We start from the raw sequence: 17399 nt of genomic DNA, 5'->3' as shown, positions 1-17399 counted from the left end.
GCTGCAATTAAAAAAAAAAAAAATCAAAGCCCTTTTGAGTATTTCTGGTCTCTTCACAGCAGCCTCAAGTATTAATTAAAAATATAAAACACTTTAATAGTATCTTCTTAAAGAATTTTTTAAGTTAAAATTCCAATTATTTGTTGTACTTAAAATACTGGAGATGTTTTCATCAAAGAAAAACAAAAACAAAAACAAAAAAAAACAATAAAATCAGCTTGAAATAAATTTATTGTACAATACAAAAAGTAGGCATACTGGAAAATAAAAGGTACATTATTAAATATACAAAGCAAATGAAAGAAAGCTAAATAACACAAATGTTTTAATCCAAACAGGAAGATTAAAATGCACAACATTTATGCTAAAAATAAAGTATTTCAGGAAGGATATGCATTTCAAATGAAATGTTAATGATGAATAAAAAGAAAAACAAATATGCTAATTTCTAAATGCTTGAATATCAAGAATCAGTAATGGCATGAAACATTAAATCTAACAATACTGGTACTTTTCAAGAACTGTATTTGAAAAGGTATTAAAAAGACTAAAGGAATCAAAATAATGTCCTTAAATCTGGCAAAGATTTCTTTCTTTCTTTATTTTTTAAGTAAAGTTTGAGGGCCTATTCACAATATCTTCCCTCTTCTTCCATTTATACCTCCCTACAAAAATTTTCGGATGCTCATCCTTAACAGGATTCTATAAACATAGCAGCTTAGATAACCCTACTTTACTAATAACTGTGCATTTCAGACTTATCAACATAATTAAAGTGCCACAAATTAATATAATTTTGAAATCTATACAAAAATGAATATAAAACATTAAGTTTTTATTTTATAAAGTAAAACTAACCTACAAATGAAATAGTAAAATGCAACAATAATGAGCATATGGGGGGTAAAAGCCTTTTCTGCAAACTATCAATTAAGGCATTTAGCTCCCAAACCACAAATGACTCTGGTGAAACTAATACAAATGACACTGTCTAAAGGTATAGCAGAGTGAGGCATTCCAACACACCACTCTCCTGTAAACAGCCAAACCAGAAGCATCCAGTTAGGATACGCATCTGTACATTAGAGGAACATTCAAGTAACCATTTGGTAAAACCCTCTAAAACTTAACATATATATATCAGCTTTAATACTTAGCCTAAAAGGCTTTTGATCAACACCTTTGGGAGGAAACTTCTTTTCCTAATATCATAGTTCCCAAACTCAAGACATCATATGATCAGGATTTTCTACATCTATAATTGTACTAGTATCTAAATTATCCAGTGAAATCTTTTTTGCTATACTCTTTATTTACTTTACAAATTTTACGACATGTGTGCCATGATATTAAGAAACTATCAAGTTCTTCTCTAGACTCCATTCCTACCCCTCCAAAATTTACATGCTTAAAAATAATTAAAAAATAAAATAAAATAAAATACCTTGAAGGTGTGGGAAACTGGAGGGAGAACCAGAGAAGCATATGGAAGAAGGAAGACGTGTGAATAGGTCCTACAGAATTTTACGCTTTGCCAAGACAGACTTTAAATATCATAAATTATTTGAAATCAGTTTGTGTAGAACCTATAGTCCTTCTCTTAAAAGCAAGTTTTGATTCTTAATATTACATTTCTATAACCAAACAAAAAGATTCAGATCTAACCTATATTTTATCAGCATACTTACTACCTTTAGACTGAATTCATTTCCTAAGTACCCTAAAAGAGTTCAAATAGAACAAACTTTATGAGATGTTATTATAATTTATTATAAAAGATTCATTAGCATTTGTGAAGTTATTAGAATAAAATTATTAAAAGCTAAAAACCAAGATTCACTATTCATACTTAAATATAACAGAAAAGTTATGTGGATAATATGAAAATAAAATTGTTTAGGTAAACATTTCACTTGAAGACACTCACTATTGCTCCTTCTAAGTAACCATTATAGCTTAACAGTGAAACATGTCATTATCTTACATCTGAAATTCTTTGGCTGGAATGTTTTAGTAACATAACACACTCCTGTACATGACAATTCTAACAGAACATAGGATCTGCAAAGTAAAAAAGCAAAGACACAACTTATAAAGTATTTGATAAAATTTTTTAAAATTTTTTTTTAATTTAAAGCCGAGCCAATCTCTAAAAATGGCATAAAATGGAAACTTAAGCTAATTTTATAGTCTACTGCTATATTAAATAATTTGGAATTCACTATTTTGTCTTTTTTAAAGTTTTGTATTTAGCATAGAAATACTTCCTATTGCCACTAAAGATAGGTCAGTTTTAAAATTAGAAAAGAAAAAACAAAATATAATGAAACTTATGAGTTCAATGTGTGGATTTTAGAACCAAAAAATCACAATTTCTGTTACTATTTTTAAATGGGATTACCTGACTTTATAGTTAAAATTTTCATTACACCAAGAAAAAAATTTTTTATTTTTTTTCCTTTTTGCATTTTTTTAAATAAAGCAAATGTGCTTTATTTACTTAAAAAAAAACTGGCAATTCCACTTTTTAATCTATTATCTTTACACAAAGATTAAAAGAAAAAAAATAGCTTTATGGCTCAAGCACCCAAGGTTAAGAACACAAACACTCAAATAAATATATATAGTATGCAAAAAAGCTAAAGGTGTTCGAAAGGTTAAATGAAGAATGTTCTGAAACTAGAACTCATTTCTTTTAGCTTTTCTCTCCCAGACTTTCCATTCTATATACTACAGTTGTAGAGATGTCCTCATTTGACTCAGGTGACACTTTTTTCCATACTGTCTCTTTTAAAGCAAGTTCTTGTTGGAGACTTTCATAGTCCAATGGTCCAAAGGAATGCTAGTTGTTCAAGCAACATACATAATTTATTAGTGCACTTGAGTGAAGAAAGGTCCAAGCTATAAAACGGTATTTTTCAATGAATGTTATTAAAATCTGCTAACATTTTCACCCACCACCATTTGATGTTCTGCTCCATGTTACTCATGGTGACTCTCAGAGTTTCTATTCTGTTGGCTCTGAATAATTCTCATATATTATTAGAAGTTACTTTGATTGGAACTAATGATAGGAAAATTTACTTAGTTTATGTATTAAAAATATTTTTTACTTGTAAGGGCTTCGTATGAACTTCAAGTTTAATTAGGAAATTTTACTATAAACATTTTCCATATGAAATGCAAAGATATTTATTTAAAACTTAAAATAAGTCCCTTGGTCCAATGAACAACTATAAAGATGAAAAAATCTTTCCTGAAATTTAAGTCTTGACTCAGTACTAGCTCTAAAAAAGTAGTAATATGTGTAAAAATACGAAGCCAAGCACACTAATAACAAAATATTACTTCAAAATAAGAGTATCTTATTAAAAACTATATTACTGCATTAAAAATACTGCATTAAAAACTTCATAGGAAAATATTTCATCTACAGTGGCTTATAAAACTTATTATGAGGCTTTGTAAGGTCTCTTGCTAATACTATAACCCCTTTTCCCATTTACATATCCATCCACATCAAAATAAACTTCAAGACTATAATGACAAATACTAAGAGTAAAAACAGGTTTTCTTTTTATGGTATGTAGCACTTTCCAATGTGTCTTCTTTTAACAGAATCAATTCTTTAAACTATTGCTTAAAATAGCAAAACAATGGAGAAAAGAAGGGAACCCTGCTGCTAGGCTAACCAGTTTTAATTTAAGTAAAACAACAATATTTAATATCTATCTACTACTAGTCCAGGATGAAAATGTCAACAATTTGCTTATACCCATTCGTGGTCAGCAAAGTAAGAAGGCCATTAACAATTAAACTAAATTTTATTTAAACTGGTGAATTACATATTACATAATAATCTAAGAATTTTGCTTACCCTTTGATCACCACCTTCTCTACGAGGATCAAGTTTTTTTGCAAAGTGTCTCAAATTATCATAGTTATGGAAATTACACAGAGAAACAAGATCCTGTAAAGAAGCAAAATAGGTATAAGAAACAGGCTATTCATTTTTCATCATCTAACAAATTATACGAATACTGTCCAACTTAACTACTATCTCCTTCAAAGCACTACTGCATGTTAACAAAGCATCATGATGCATCAAGAAGCAGACTGATATCAAAATAAGAAGATATGAATATAACCTTTGAGAACACAGCTTACTAGCATGACTAGGACTCGACCACTCAAATTGTTTAACTTTCGTTGTCTGTAAAACTGGCACTATAATAAAGAATTCTTTCAAATATTCATAAAAAAATACAAAAATATAAAAATATAAATATTCTGGTTACAATCTATTATAGTCTATAACCAATCCAATGTCATTCTCTAGTTTTACAGAATATAAAAAACTGAAAAATAAATCAGAATTTTAATTAAGAAAGTCTGCAGAAAAAATTACAGCACTCAGTGCAGACTCTGGGACATAATAAATGTAAATAAACCAGAAGCTGAAATTGAAGCAAGAGTTGGGTAACAACATAAAATACTGAATTAGTTAAGAGTAGTAACAATTTTAAGTTGCAGTGCTTATATCCTAAAAAAAAAGACTTTTAAAGGCAGTTTATGAATAAAGACATTCAACCATGCAGATTAAAAAAAACAATAAACTATATATAAACTATATATAAACAATAAACTATATATATAATCTTCATTCATGTGAGTTTCAAATTACTTCAGGTTTAATATCTTTTGCTGGGCTTTTGGAAACTGAAAACTAATTATAACCACAAAAATTAAAATAAAAGCTTTAAAAAAATGTCATTTTCTGTGAGAATGATTACATGAGAAGTGCCTTGCTGAGGTAATACAAAGTCTTCTGTGAGTATTTCCATGGCTACCTAGTAACTAGCAGATAGGCAGGCAGTGTGCCATCAATTCATTATGAAAATAAGTAAAAAGATCATTAGATGGCTCAACTTATACAATCATCATTTTCATTAAGAAAACATGCTTACATGACAGAAGTGAATTCCCTTAACACTGTTGCCCATCTTGTCCAGAGGGGGAGACCAGCACATCATGCCCATGACATTGGGTACAACTAAAAGAATGCCCCCAGCAACTCCAGATTTTGCAGGAAGACCAACCTGAAAATAATTTGAAAAAAGGGACATTTATGTTAACATTTTTAAAATAAGAAAAGTTATGTCCAACAATAAGGTAATTGGTTAAAAAATTATGGTATATAGCAATACAGTAGAATTCCAACATTAAAAAAAGTTGTCCGTGTTTATAATATACAAAATGAAAGACAGTTATAAAACAGTTGGGATATATTAAAATAAAGATATACTCTAAGGAATGAAAGTAGATTACATCTAAATTGTGGGACTATGTTTTTATTTTATCCTTTTTAACTATATTTTCTAATTGTTCTATAATAAATGCGTATTACTTTTTAAATGTGTATTTTAAGTATAAAAAGTTATTTTTGAAAAATATTTTATGATTACATAATGAGAAATTCTATCTTATTAAAAGAGTCTCTGTGGTCTTCTGTCAGAAATTCTGAGGAAACAGATAAGATGGTAATTCAAACTAATCCTCTTCAAAACATTTAAGTTTACATTATGCAAAATGTAACAATATGACAAAAGACAAAATATCATCAGGGTAGTATTCATCAATGGCTTATAACATTCAGACATTGAGTACCTCTTGCTAGAAGTAATTTCACACAAAACTAAGCAAAACAAAAATCACCTGAATGGGGATCTTCCAACTTACAGGGAATACATGAGACAATGGAAGGCATAAACAAAATCTCGACTGTGAGATATTGTATAGGATAAATGACCCAGTTTTTTCAACCAAAAATAACAAGAAAAAAGAGAAAGGTCAAGGAGGGAGACTATAATAATAGTAAATGCATAATAGTAAATGCATCTATTTTTCTATGTTTAAAAATTTTTCAAAATTAAAACATTATAGATTAAAGAAGAAAAATAAAGAGATATTCAATCAATCAAAATAATGTAAGGCCCCTATTTGCATCCCATTGTAAAATAATTTATAAGACAATCCAGATAATCTGAGCATTGACCAAATATTTTGATGATACTAAAGATTAAACTTTTTTTGGATTTTTTAATGTGTAATAACAGTGCTGTGGGTTTCAGAGCCCTTATTATTTAAAATTATAGACTGAACTATGACAAAGGTAGGGGAAGCAGGTGTACATACAGATGAAACAAGATTGGTCATCTACTGATAATTATTAGAGTTGAGAGATGCATAATAGTAAATGCATCTATTTTTCTATGTTTAAAAATTTTTCAAAATTAAAACATTTTTCAGGGTGTTTGCTGACTGACATAAGCAGAATGAAATAAGAAAAGTCTATACATTTCACAAGTGGCAAATGTATAACTGAGCTTAAAGCAGCATATTTTGAAGTTTTAACTTTAATATACTTCAAGTCCTTGAAAACATCTATGGTTATAACCAAAAATGTTAAACATTACAATTATGCATTCTTTCTGAACTAATTTTTGAGGTATGCTCTATAGGGCTAAATATTAAAAGTAAAAGAAAGTCTATACAAACCTTGTACATTGGAATGCCTTAAAAGTAGACATGATAAAGTTCTAGAAATAAAACAAGTTCTTAAGAACATCTGGTGGACTGTTTATTCGTTACCAATTCTGTAACAAATTAACCTTGAAAACAAGCCTCTCTCTCAATTAATATACAGCTTTAGAAGCAAAGTTCAAATTGCCATTTTTAAAAGAACTAGTCCAGACTAGTTTTTTGCCAGAGAAAATTAAGATTAAACAATTACTTACGTGGAAAGCAAACTGCCCCGAGAAATCATACATGCCACAGGAATGCATCAAACTCAGTGTATTTCGAACTGCTTCAGGGCTCAGCACTCTTTCACCAGTAATTGGACAGAAACCGCCATTAGCCAGTGTTGCAGCCATCACACTAGCTGATTCACAAGTTACTTCAATGGAGCACAGCTAAAAAAAACCCAAAACTAAATTTTGAAAATTGAGCCTCACATTATTTTTAGTATTACAGTTAACTTCTAAGATAATCTATTTTATCTGGTATTTCATACAGATGTGAAACTTTTCTTGCAAAGGGATTATTTTAATACAACATGATGACATTCTAAAGATTTTAATTTGAACAAAATTCTAGCCCCTTTAAGGTTAATCCTGATTTTCCCAGTTACTCAGTCTTTTAATGGCAGAACTAGGATAGGAAGACCTAGGCCCTAAGCACTAAGATTTGTAATTGCCCCATGTGATATTCAAAATTGCTTAAATATTAATGCTTTTTATAGGATACACAAATATAATTATTTTTAATTCAACAGGATAAAAGGAGCCATGATATATTTTTAAGATAAAATAATAGTACATCAGTATTATAACAGCACTTACATGAGAAACTGCCAGTTTAGAAAAAAATCTAATGCCTGACAATTCATCTATAACAAAACTCAGCATCCCCAGATGGCAACATGAAAAGGACTAAGGGAAGAAAAATCTAATTAGACAGCTCTAGCCTGGATGCTCTGTGTGCCTAAAGCAAAACGTTATCTGTTAAACCATTTGTTAATATTTGAATATTTATTTGATATTGACTATGGGTGCTGGATATACTATGATGAATTAAAAAAAGCAAAATCCAGGTACAATGCAGAATGACATTTTTGTATTTAAATATAATCAAACTAATGGAAATAGTTTAGCAGACCTAACTCAAATTTACCCAAAAAACTAAAACAATAAATATGGTCTATTTTATTTTTCATTAACAGCAACCAAAACAGGGGGGAAATTAGAGGAGAAAAAGGTGGAAAAGGAAAGAGGAAGAAAAAACTGAGTTCTCAAAGTTACACACTTTCCTCACTCATACTTCAAAGATCTATATAAAGAGGAACAAAGGGGTTTGAAGACAGCTTAGAAGCAAAACTAACTACAGTGAATTAGAAAACTGATTGGCAAACACTTTTTGACTGACTTTCACTTTTGCCTATTTATATTAAAATGTCTTCCCAAATTCCCCAAAACTATAGAATCTACTTACTGTATTAACCCAGATAGCAAAAAACTCATAGAAAGTTGATTTAATCACAAAAGGCTCAGTGAAGGCTTATAGTAATGTTTATTTAATCATGAAAAGCTTTCTAAAAGATTCAAATTCCATGAGCACTTCCCAATTTATGCTTAGTATTAATCAGAATTTTGTTTGCATAAGGTGATATACGCCTAATTTGATAAATCCCAATTTAAGAGTACTTTCCTGATACCCTGATGAATGTTCAATTAGGTGCAGCCTTTCTACAAAAAAGAAAGAATTCTATGGCTGTCTCTTGATTTTTGCACTGGTGTAGAAATTTCAGATTTAGTTGTACCTAAGCTATAATAGCCAAAGTTAAATATGTATACCAAAGGAAAAGAACTTTAACATAGAAGAAATTCATATGGGCTATGGAAAAAATAAGGGCTACTGGATAAAAGTATAACACTACATCATATACTTTATAGTTTCAAAGAAATCTCACAGAAATCATCTCATGTTATTTTCAATGTAATGCAGAAAGTTAGGTCAAGCATATGCTACAGAAAATGAAACTGGGGCTCAGTAATTGAAATTAGGTCACGTGGCTAAAAAGTGGCCAGATCAGACCTTGATTTTATATACTGACAGTCTGGATTCCCAATTTACAGTTCTTCACCTTAGGCAGGTGACAACTGTGACTTCTATCAAAATCTACTTTATAACAACCTCCCTTATATAGTCTTTAAGCTAAAAAGTTAAAATTAAAGCACCTTCAAAAGTAATGACAGGCAAATGTAAGATAAATTAGAAATTAATAATTTGTTACTATGTAGTTTCATAATACAGACCCATCAGACCCATGAACTGAAAGTATGGGGGAAGGAGAGGAATGTCCAGGAACACTACCTTAAATTGAATTCTATACCACAGCAAATTATGTGAGTGGCCCCTCTCCTCCATAAATATGGAGAGAGCTGGAGTTTGCTATTCTAACTTCAAAGAATACCCACTATGTAGAAGTGAACTAAATAGAGAAACTGCCACTTTAAAACACTGAGTATGAACCCTCTGATAACTCCTCCAAACAAAATTTAAAAGCTAAGAAAACAGAGTTCAGCGTATAATGAGAAGCCAAATTCGAGAACTGTATGTTATTTCTGACATGCTTAAATATAATGTTTTTATAGGAAAAAAAATGTTCCCTATTACATTCTAAGTCCTGACTTTTTAGGAAATACAGACATGAGACTTTCATGAGGATATTTTTTTTTTGAAAGTCAATGGGAAATGTATTTTCTCCTGGCTTAGAGCCAAGATTTCAGAGACATCTATATTCTGCAAAATGTGACACATCCATTTATACACAAATTCATACACTTAAAGTAAATTACCTGGAAATAGAAGTCTAATATACCAACCATATCTGTACCTTCTGGAAAACACTGAAAAAATAGAAAGGCAATTAAAAACATAAGAACACGGGAAAAAAATATACGCAACATAGGTTAAGGATTAAATTTAAAATGTACATAAATGTTTCATTTTAATCAAAAACAAAAGAGCGCATAACTTATAAAAGGGTATAACCATGAAACAATGAATAAAGCAAAGTTACATCATATATAGATTTCTAAATACTAGTTTAACTGACAAAAATAAACTGATTCATAAACTAAGTTACTAGACTAGCCACTTAAAAAAATCGACAACAGTCAGGCATTCTACTTTTGAGTAAATGGGTGAAACCTTAAGGAAAATTTGCATTAATATAATTAGCCAAATATTTGAATACTGTCAGATACAAATAATTTATTAACAAATAAATATTAACACTTTGATAGCATTAACTCATGAGTGTTTTGCAAAAACTCCTGCACCTTAAATAGTAATAGCTAGTTGCTTAAAAGCTATTGTTGAGTTCTTCACTTTTTTTAAGTAAAAAAAAAAACAATTTGAAACAAAAATAAAATTTAAAAACCTTTTTTTCTTTTAAGTAATATCCTATTGCAAAATTTCGATCTCCACTTTCTCTTTCAGACTGAAACCTAGAAGAAAGAAAAAATGTGCTTTATTTATTTTCTGTAAAAGTATGGTTGTCCGGTAGTATAATTTGTATATCAATGTTCAATATAAAGAATAGTGACCTAATAGTCAAGACTGCTGGGTTCTAGTCTCAGTTCCATCAATACACTTGCTAGCTATGTGGCCTTGGGCAAGTCGTTTAAGTGACAATTCTTTCAACTGTAATTTTCTCAGCTGTAAAAGGACTGAAATTAAGTAGGCCCTTCTTAGCCTTCATATTTTGTGAATAAAGCAGTTAATTTTTAAATTATCAAATACTCCACCATTAAAACACACTCGAAAATTACAGAATCTTCTCGCTCCCTCAAAAGTACAACAGTCAATTCCAATTTAGGGAATCCATGAAAATTTCACTAAGGGACACATGAAATGAGCCCTACAGCATTCATGGATTAACAGATTTCAAAGGGAAGCCCAGGCAGTAGCAAATATCATGCAGTATAAACAAAGTTATAAAAATAAAAAGACAGGATTTCACTGCAAATATTCTGAAATGGGATTCATGTAGAAAAGTGGAGAAATATCAAATTAACAAAAGAGACTGGGACCAAATTATCGCGACTGATAAATGCTAAAAAATGTTAACAGCTTCTGATTCCCTACAAAATGAAATCTTGAAGCCTTTCACATAAGTTACCTTGACAGATCTACATCTCCTTTTAGAAAGGGAGCTCTGACATCAGTTTGGGAAAAGAGGAAAAAGGATGAGTGATGTTATTAGGTGACTACTGTAATGAGATACATACAGGAAGCCTGAACATAGCTAATGGTGATAAGAGGGGAAGGAGAGGGATTATCAAACATGGCAGCGGCTGGGCAAGTCTTCAGAATTGATGGGAAAGAAGAGAAACAGTGTAAAGTCTGTTACAAAGTCTAGAATTCTAACAAAGTGTACAGAAAGAAAGGCAGTATCAACTGACATGGGATCCCTAGAGCAAAGAGCAGTTTGGGAAGAAAAAGAATGAGTTTTGATTTAGATAGATTTAATTCCACAACTCTGGATATATAGTTGAGAGCTCAACCTACAAGTGTCCAGAAGACTGCTGAAAAAAGAGGAACTATGGATGAAACTCTTTGTATTACTGATCACAGTGGACAGCCCCTTCTAACTGTATATGTTAGTATTTCTATGGTCTGAAAACGATGTGGATATGAAAAAGATCTTGAAAATAAACATGTCAATTTGCCATGCTTTTTTAAAACAAAAATCAACATAGTATGGATAAAGGACTAACTACTGAGCCTACCAGTGCCTAGCACATAGTTCTAGTCATCAAACACTATATCGAAAGCCTGTATCTGACAGGTAACTGGAATACAGGAATGAATTGGAAGATACTATCCAGATCTTAAGCAGGTCAGAGCCTAATGGTGATGACCGGACAAAGAGAGATATAAAATAAGTTCAATAAAACATGTTAATATGAAAGCACAGAAGAGGGGCAAGATGAGATTAATGAAAATTTCCTGGAAAAGATACTTAAGCTGATGAATAAAAGTTGGAAAGGCAAATAATCTGAAAAATTTTGCCCTCTGAAATGTGAAATACAAAGCATCACTTAGTATTTATGCCAAAACTATTTAAGTTTTATCTAATCACAAGGAAACACCAGATCTATTAATCAAAACAGGGACTATCTATGACAGCCCATGGACTAGATCCAACCTACTGCCTGATTTATAAGTAAGATTTTTGGAACACAGCCTCATATTGTCTATGGTTATGTTCCTACTAAAACAGTAGAACTAAGTAGTTGTAACACAGACTATAAGTTTAAAATATTTATTATCTGGTCCTTCATAGAAAAAGTTAGTTAATTCCTGCTCTATAAAACAACTGGGTGGCACTCTTCAAAAAAAAGCTGTTTTATACAATTTTTAAAAAGCAAGAGTCTAGGGCAGGGGGATGGTTTTATTTTTAAAAGACAAAAGAGACATTAACAAATGAAATGCATCAACCTTGACTGGTTCCTGGGGAGGGAGGGGGGAAGGGAAAGGCCATAAGAGGCATTTAGGGAAATTTGGGGACATTTGCATACTGATTAATATCATGATATCTAAAAATTAATGTTAATGTTCTTAAGTGTTGATGGTATTATGGTTATGTAGAATACCCTTATTCTTAAGATACATGTGCTGAGTTATTTAAGAGTGAAATGTCATAATGTCTACAACTTAATTTCAAACAGTTGCAGGAAAAAAAACCCACATACATGAATATGTACATATACATGTATGTAGAGATACACACATATTTTTAACTTTCTAAAGAGAGAGGTTAAGAAAAAGCAAATGACATAAAATATTAATCAAAAAAATAAGTGAAAGATATTCAGATAGTTATTTATTCTTTCAACTTTTCTGTAGACTTGCCAATTTCAAAATAAAAAACTAAGGTAAAAATCAGGTTAGCCAGGCGCAGAGAAATTAGGAGTGGTAAGGCAGGTATTATAGACAAAAATTAAGTGCCAGTAATTTAAGGTATATTTGAGGTCCTTTCTAATTCCACGATTACCATAAGCTGTTTATCAAAACTACGTTAAGCATTTTAAGTGTCCCCCCCCAACCTCAGGTAATATAAAAATCATTCATTTGCCTCTATTGATGAAATTTTAGGTAATTATTCACTGAAGTTCTACGACTAACAAGGAAAAATAGACTAATTCTAAACACAATGTGTGCATACATATATGGAGTAACAAAACAGTATTTAAAATAACATTCTAGTCTACAGCCATACCACCCTGAACAAGCCCGATCCTTCTGATTTCGGAAGCTAAGCAGGGTCGGGCCTGGTTAGTACTTAGATGGGAAGCCACCTAGGAAGACCAGGTGCTGAAGGCGTAAAAAAATAAAAAAATAAAAGATTGTAATTTGACAAGGTCCTTGCATTCTGTGAGGTCAACCAAGGGTTGTCCCGCCCAAAAAATAAAAAAAATAAAAATAAAAAAATTAAAAATTAAAATAAAATTCCATAATCTAGATTTTTAATTTAAAAAGGACTGACCATTATAAAAACCTAAGTCATAAATCACTCACGTTGCATTACTGAATCCAACATATTCATTACCAGCCATCTTATTCAAAAACTGCATCACCTATAAACCAAAATTAAAAAGTATCAGTATCCAAAAACAAATATATATAGAATGTAGCATGAAAACTGAATTCTATATTGCACTTACATAGTCAAATTTTTCAGCATTATTCACTCCTTGCTGCAAAAAAATGAGACATAAATGTTAATGTAGGCACCACTGCAGTTAAGTTTTAAGTGAATATCAAAATTTCAAACTGCTATCATTATAATTAATATACTGCACATTAGTACTTTTAAGTCTAAGAAATACTTCTACTAAAGTAATTTAATATTTACATAAACTATATACATATTCTTTCATTAATACCCAAATGTTGAGAATGAATCTGAATTACAAAGGGAATGCTTTATTTTAAGTATATCTTTACCCAACCCAAAGTTACAAAATTTTAAATACAAGTTACCCCAAATCCCCTTATCTTTCATGACACAGATAATCTGCTAGAATATATGCTATTTATTTAATTTCGCATTTTAAAAAAACTTAAAATAAAGTTTCACCCTTAGAAAAGAACTAAGTATATATAAATTATAGTTTTTAATTAAGAAAAATCTACATATACTTTAAAAATAACCTTAAATCAATATGAGTTAGAAAAATGAGTTATGTTACAAAACTAATCTTTTGTAATTACTAGTATATGCAAACATACTGGATTTAACTAGTGTAGAGAAAGCTCTACCTTTAGTATCTCACTGGTTATATAACAAAACTTGAACTAAAATATATATATATATATATATTATTTCATAGTCTCTAAAAAATTAGCTACATTTGTGTTTAGCATTATTCCAATTCAGAACGTGGAAGATGTATTGTTTCATCACTTCTATTTCTGACATGTTAGCTACTGCAAATGTCAATAGGAAAAACCTATGTAATGTAGATCAGTTCAAGTAGCCAAATGGTTTCATTTTACCTCAGCGAAGTTTACAAAGCAGTAAGCTGTAGATCTGAAATCAAACGTATTAATTGGTGATATGCACCCAAGAGAAACAATACATCTCTAATTCTTAAAACAGGTTTAAAATAAAATAATTTGACAACTAAAGTTTTAAAAGTGAAATTTAACTTCTTCCTCAAAAAATCCAAAACATTACACTTTAAAATTTTATTATGGGGACAAAACCTGTATCAGAGTATTCTTTACTTGAAAAAAGCCAGGTTCAATCTCCACTTTACAAGTGAATTAGGATGTGGCTGATAATCTGTGAAACCTTACAAATCAACTTATTTGAGATAGGATGTGCAATCACACATATACAATCAGTGGCTGAAAAGAACACCACACTATCTTGACACTATCTCGTCAAAATTAAGTATTAACAAAGCTTAAACAAGATAAGGATAATTTAGCTACAACCATATTGTAATCACTATGTATTTTCTCTAATGTGTCCTTTGACATATTTTAAGTTTTCTTTCCTTATAATACACCAGAAATCAAAATGTAGAAATGTAACTCCAAAGCTGTTCAATGAAAAATAATTAAAAGAAGAAATTACCAACTTCATTGAACTGTTGCAGTTGTCAAAATATTCCATAGATCCTAATGCTGTAAAATATGTAACAACATTTAAACCACAAAAACCTTTTTTTAAACCTTTTGAAAAAGCACACAAAAAAAACCCCAACTCTTTTGGAAAAGGATGTCAGCATTTTAACTGAGATGTTACATGGATAATTACTGGTTATACAAATAATCGATATAAAATAAACAAGCTATATTGAACTTTCATTCTCTGACCTAACCTGTGCCCTATAAGATACAAATTTTCTTTATCTATCTGTCATGTTGAATTAAAAAAAAGTTTCGACTCTAGATTATGGTCACATTCTTGTTTTACTTTGCAGTTTAACTAAATTCAAGTACGATTGTTTTGCTCTTATGCTGTTTTTAAGAAACAAATGATATTCACTTGTCTATCATTATAAAAAATTTGGGTAAGCTACTTGAAATGTTCTAGGCAGATAATGTAAAAAATGTGTTGACTCAAGAAAAGCCTCTCCTAAAGTTCCTCATGTAAATGTAAAAGCATTTGATTAATGTTTGTTCTTATTATGTATCCTGAAAATAGCATTTACCTTAAGTCAATAAAATATATTTGCCCCTGTATCTCTTGGAAATATTTTATGTACCCTAGGGATCTAATAACAAGACATATTATTTTAATTTTGAAAAAGTTACTGCATAAAGTTTATTTGAAAAGATGTTAGAGGGAAAAAAAAATAACACAAAAATACCCCCCACTCCAAAAAAGGAAAACCATGAACTGTAAAAAAACCCATCATTATCTAAGTGGGGAACAGCAATGTGGAGGAACAGATGTGAAAACTAAAAAGGAATAGGCACATAGAGGCTGGTTATACTATTGTTTATTTAATGTGTATTTTTGTAAATTCTCATATACAGTTAAAGGAAAATGTTTATTTGCTAATAATTTCTCACGCTAATTTACAAAATTGTTCCTTTAGAATAGTTTCTTTCCTTTTGAAATAGTAATTGATTTTTAATTAGTTCATGTATCAGTGGATATTTTCTTCTACTAGAATTTTAATTCTCTTACTATTTAAAATTTTTATGGATGTATGAGTTGAGACATCTTCCTGAGAGTCCATGAGTAGATGGAAATAGAAAAGATTTTATTACAGCAATGTCACTCAGTACTTTACATATCTATCTCATTACATATAAAAGTCACAGTAATCTATCCTCAAAAATTATGCTTAATGCTGTTATTAAAAACTAACAACTTGTGTAGATCTTTGCATTCCATTTTGTTGAAATCAGGTTGTGGAAACAACCCGGTATACAAGAGGACTTGTTCCCAGTCATTTCAGTGATTCACATATCAATACCACTGACTCCATTATTTCAAAATGTTCTCTTTTGTTGGTGCCCAAGAGGTTTTTATAACCTGAAGCAATGCACCACGGTAAAATCAGGGAAACATGAGAGTGGGAGAAAATTTGGACAAAAGACAGATTATACGCATACATGAAAACTGAAATTTGAAAATTGGTAGTTTTAAAACTACCAATGTCACTTTATCTCTTGGAAAAGAATTTCCATACACAAGGATATGTTTATCAGTTTTAAAAAAACTATGCAGCATTATTAGATATCATGTTATTTTAATCTTGAAAAAGTTATAGTAAATAATATAGTAAAAAAACTTTTAAGAAAACAATTAGACAAAATATATTTACCAAAATTTCTAATTCATGCACCAAATGACTTTTAAAAAGCAAATCACATGGCTTCTTTAAATAGGGTAGTAAGATTAGAAATTTATACATATTACTTTTCTATAAACATACCTATCAGGTTAAAGAACTGATATTTACATTCCTTTGAAAACTTTATGAATGAAAATTTGATAGGCACTGAGTTTTAACAATGGCTAATAAAAGAATTAATAACTATATTGGAATGCTTTTACAACCTGTTTTTACAACATACTCGTGAATTGAATCATGTATTACACATAATAGGCAAAAATGTCACTGTTAACAGGGATATCTGCCAATAAATTTAACATAAAAATGACTCATTTAAAGTAACTGCATTAATCAGTTACTCTGTGTAAATCACTTGATTTACATGCATCTTCATAAGCATGGAGATATAAAAGCCAATTGAAAATCAGAGATCACAGAGGAAAGTGGCATACAAAAAAGAGGCAAAAAGAGGTAACTGAAAATGATTTTAGAAACTACTCCTAGTTTAGTCTTGCCACAGAAACTAATTTAAAGTTAAATATTTGGAGGATTATAATAGATATTACAGGTAAAAAATAATGTTGTAAGTCTAGTATTTTCATAGATGAACCTTAAAAATACAGTAACAGAAAAGTGAATTCTATTGGCAATAAATTATCTGCTTTCATTTAAAAGAAACCTCAAATACATCAATTGATATAAGCATGAAATAAATAAATCAATAAAATCCTTTGTTATGAATGTCACTAAGTCCAGGGCATCATCCATTGCTCTTTGGTCCCCCAAGCCACAAACCACCTTAAAAATGTGGCTTACAAACAAGTCTAACAGGTTATTGCTAACATGACCAAACTGAACATTACATACATATTAACTAAATTTGTCTTGATTTTTATGGAGCATGATTAAATTATTTTTGAGAGCGAAAACTCTGATTTTTTTAAATACAAAAATACTTATGATTTT

General features: G+C 30.1%; 1 protein-coding gene and 1 pseudogene across 4 annotated transcripts in view; one reads left to right on the top strand and one right to left on the bottom strand.

Moving 5' to 3' along the window:
• The window catches only part of GLS (glutaminase), a 70229-nt gene that overhangs the window by 23342 nt on the left and 29488 nt on the right, over positions 1-17399 (bottom strand). For 2 of the 4 annotated variants that reach the window (XM_039844279.1, XM_039844282.1), the window contains 7 exons: positions 13296-13328; positions 13150-13208; positions 10007-10073; positions 9420-9470; positions 6798-6974; positions 4968-5099; positions 3878-3970 (listed from right to left, as the gene is read on the bottom strand). In XM_039844279.1, the coding sequence (XP_039700213.1) occupies positions 3878-3970; positions 4968-5099; positions 6798-6974; positions 9420-9470; positions 10007-10073; positions 13150-13208; positions 13296-13328 (612 nt within the window). Of the gene's footprint in view, positions 1-213; positions 2902-3877; positions 3971-4967; positions 5100-6797; positions 6975-9419; positions 9471-10006; positions 10074-13149; positions 13209-13295; positions 13329-17399 lie in introns of those variants that run through there. The other 2 variants (XM_039844280.1, XM_039844281.1) reach the window with 2 other exon arrangements.
• LOC120587786 (uncharacterized) lies at positions 12837-12954 on the top strand (annotated as a pseudogene).

Source organism: Pteropus medius, unplaced genomic scaffold, assembly GCF_902729225.1.
Source record: "Pteropus medius unplaced genomic scaffold, Ma_sr-lr_union100, whole genome shotgun sequence".
Lineage (NCBI taxonomy): Eukaryota > Metazoa > Chordata > Mammalia > Chiroptera > Pteropodidae > Pteropus > Pteropus medius.
Note: the sequence above shows the minus strand (reverse complement) of the source record. Positions and strands in the feature narration are given on the sequence as shown.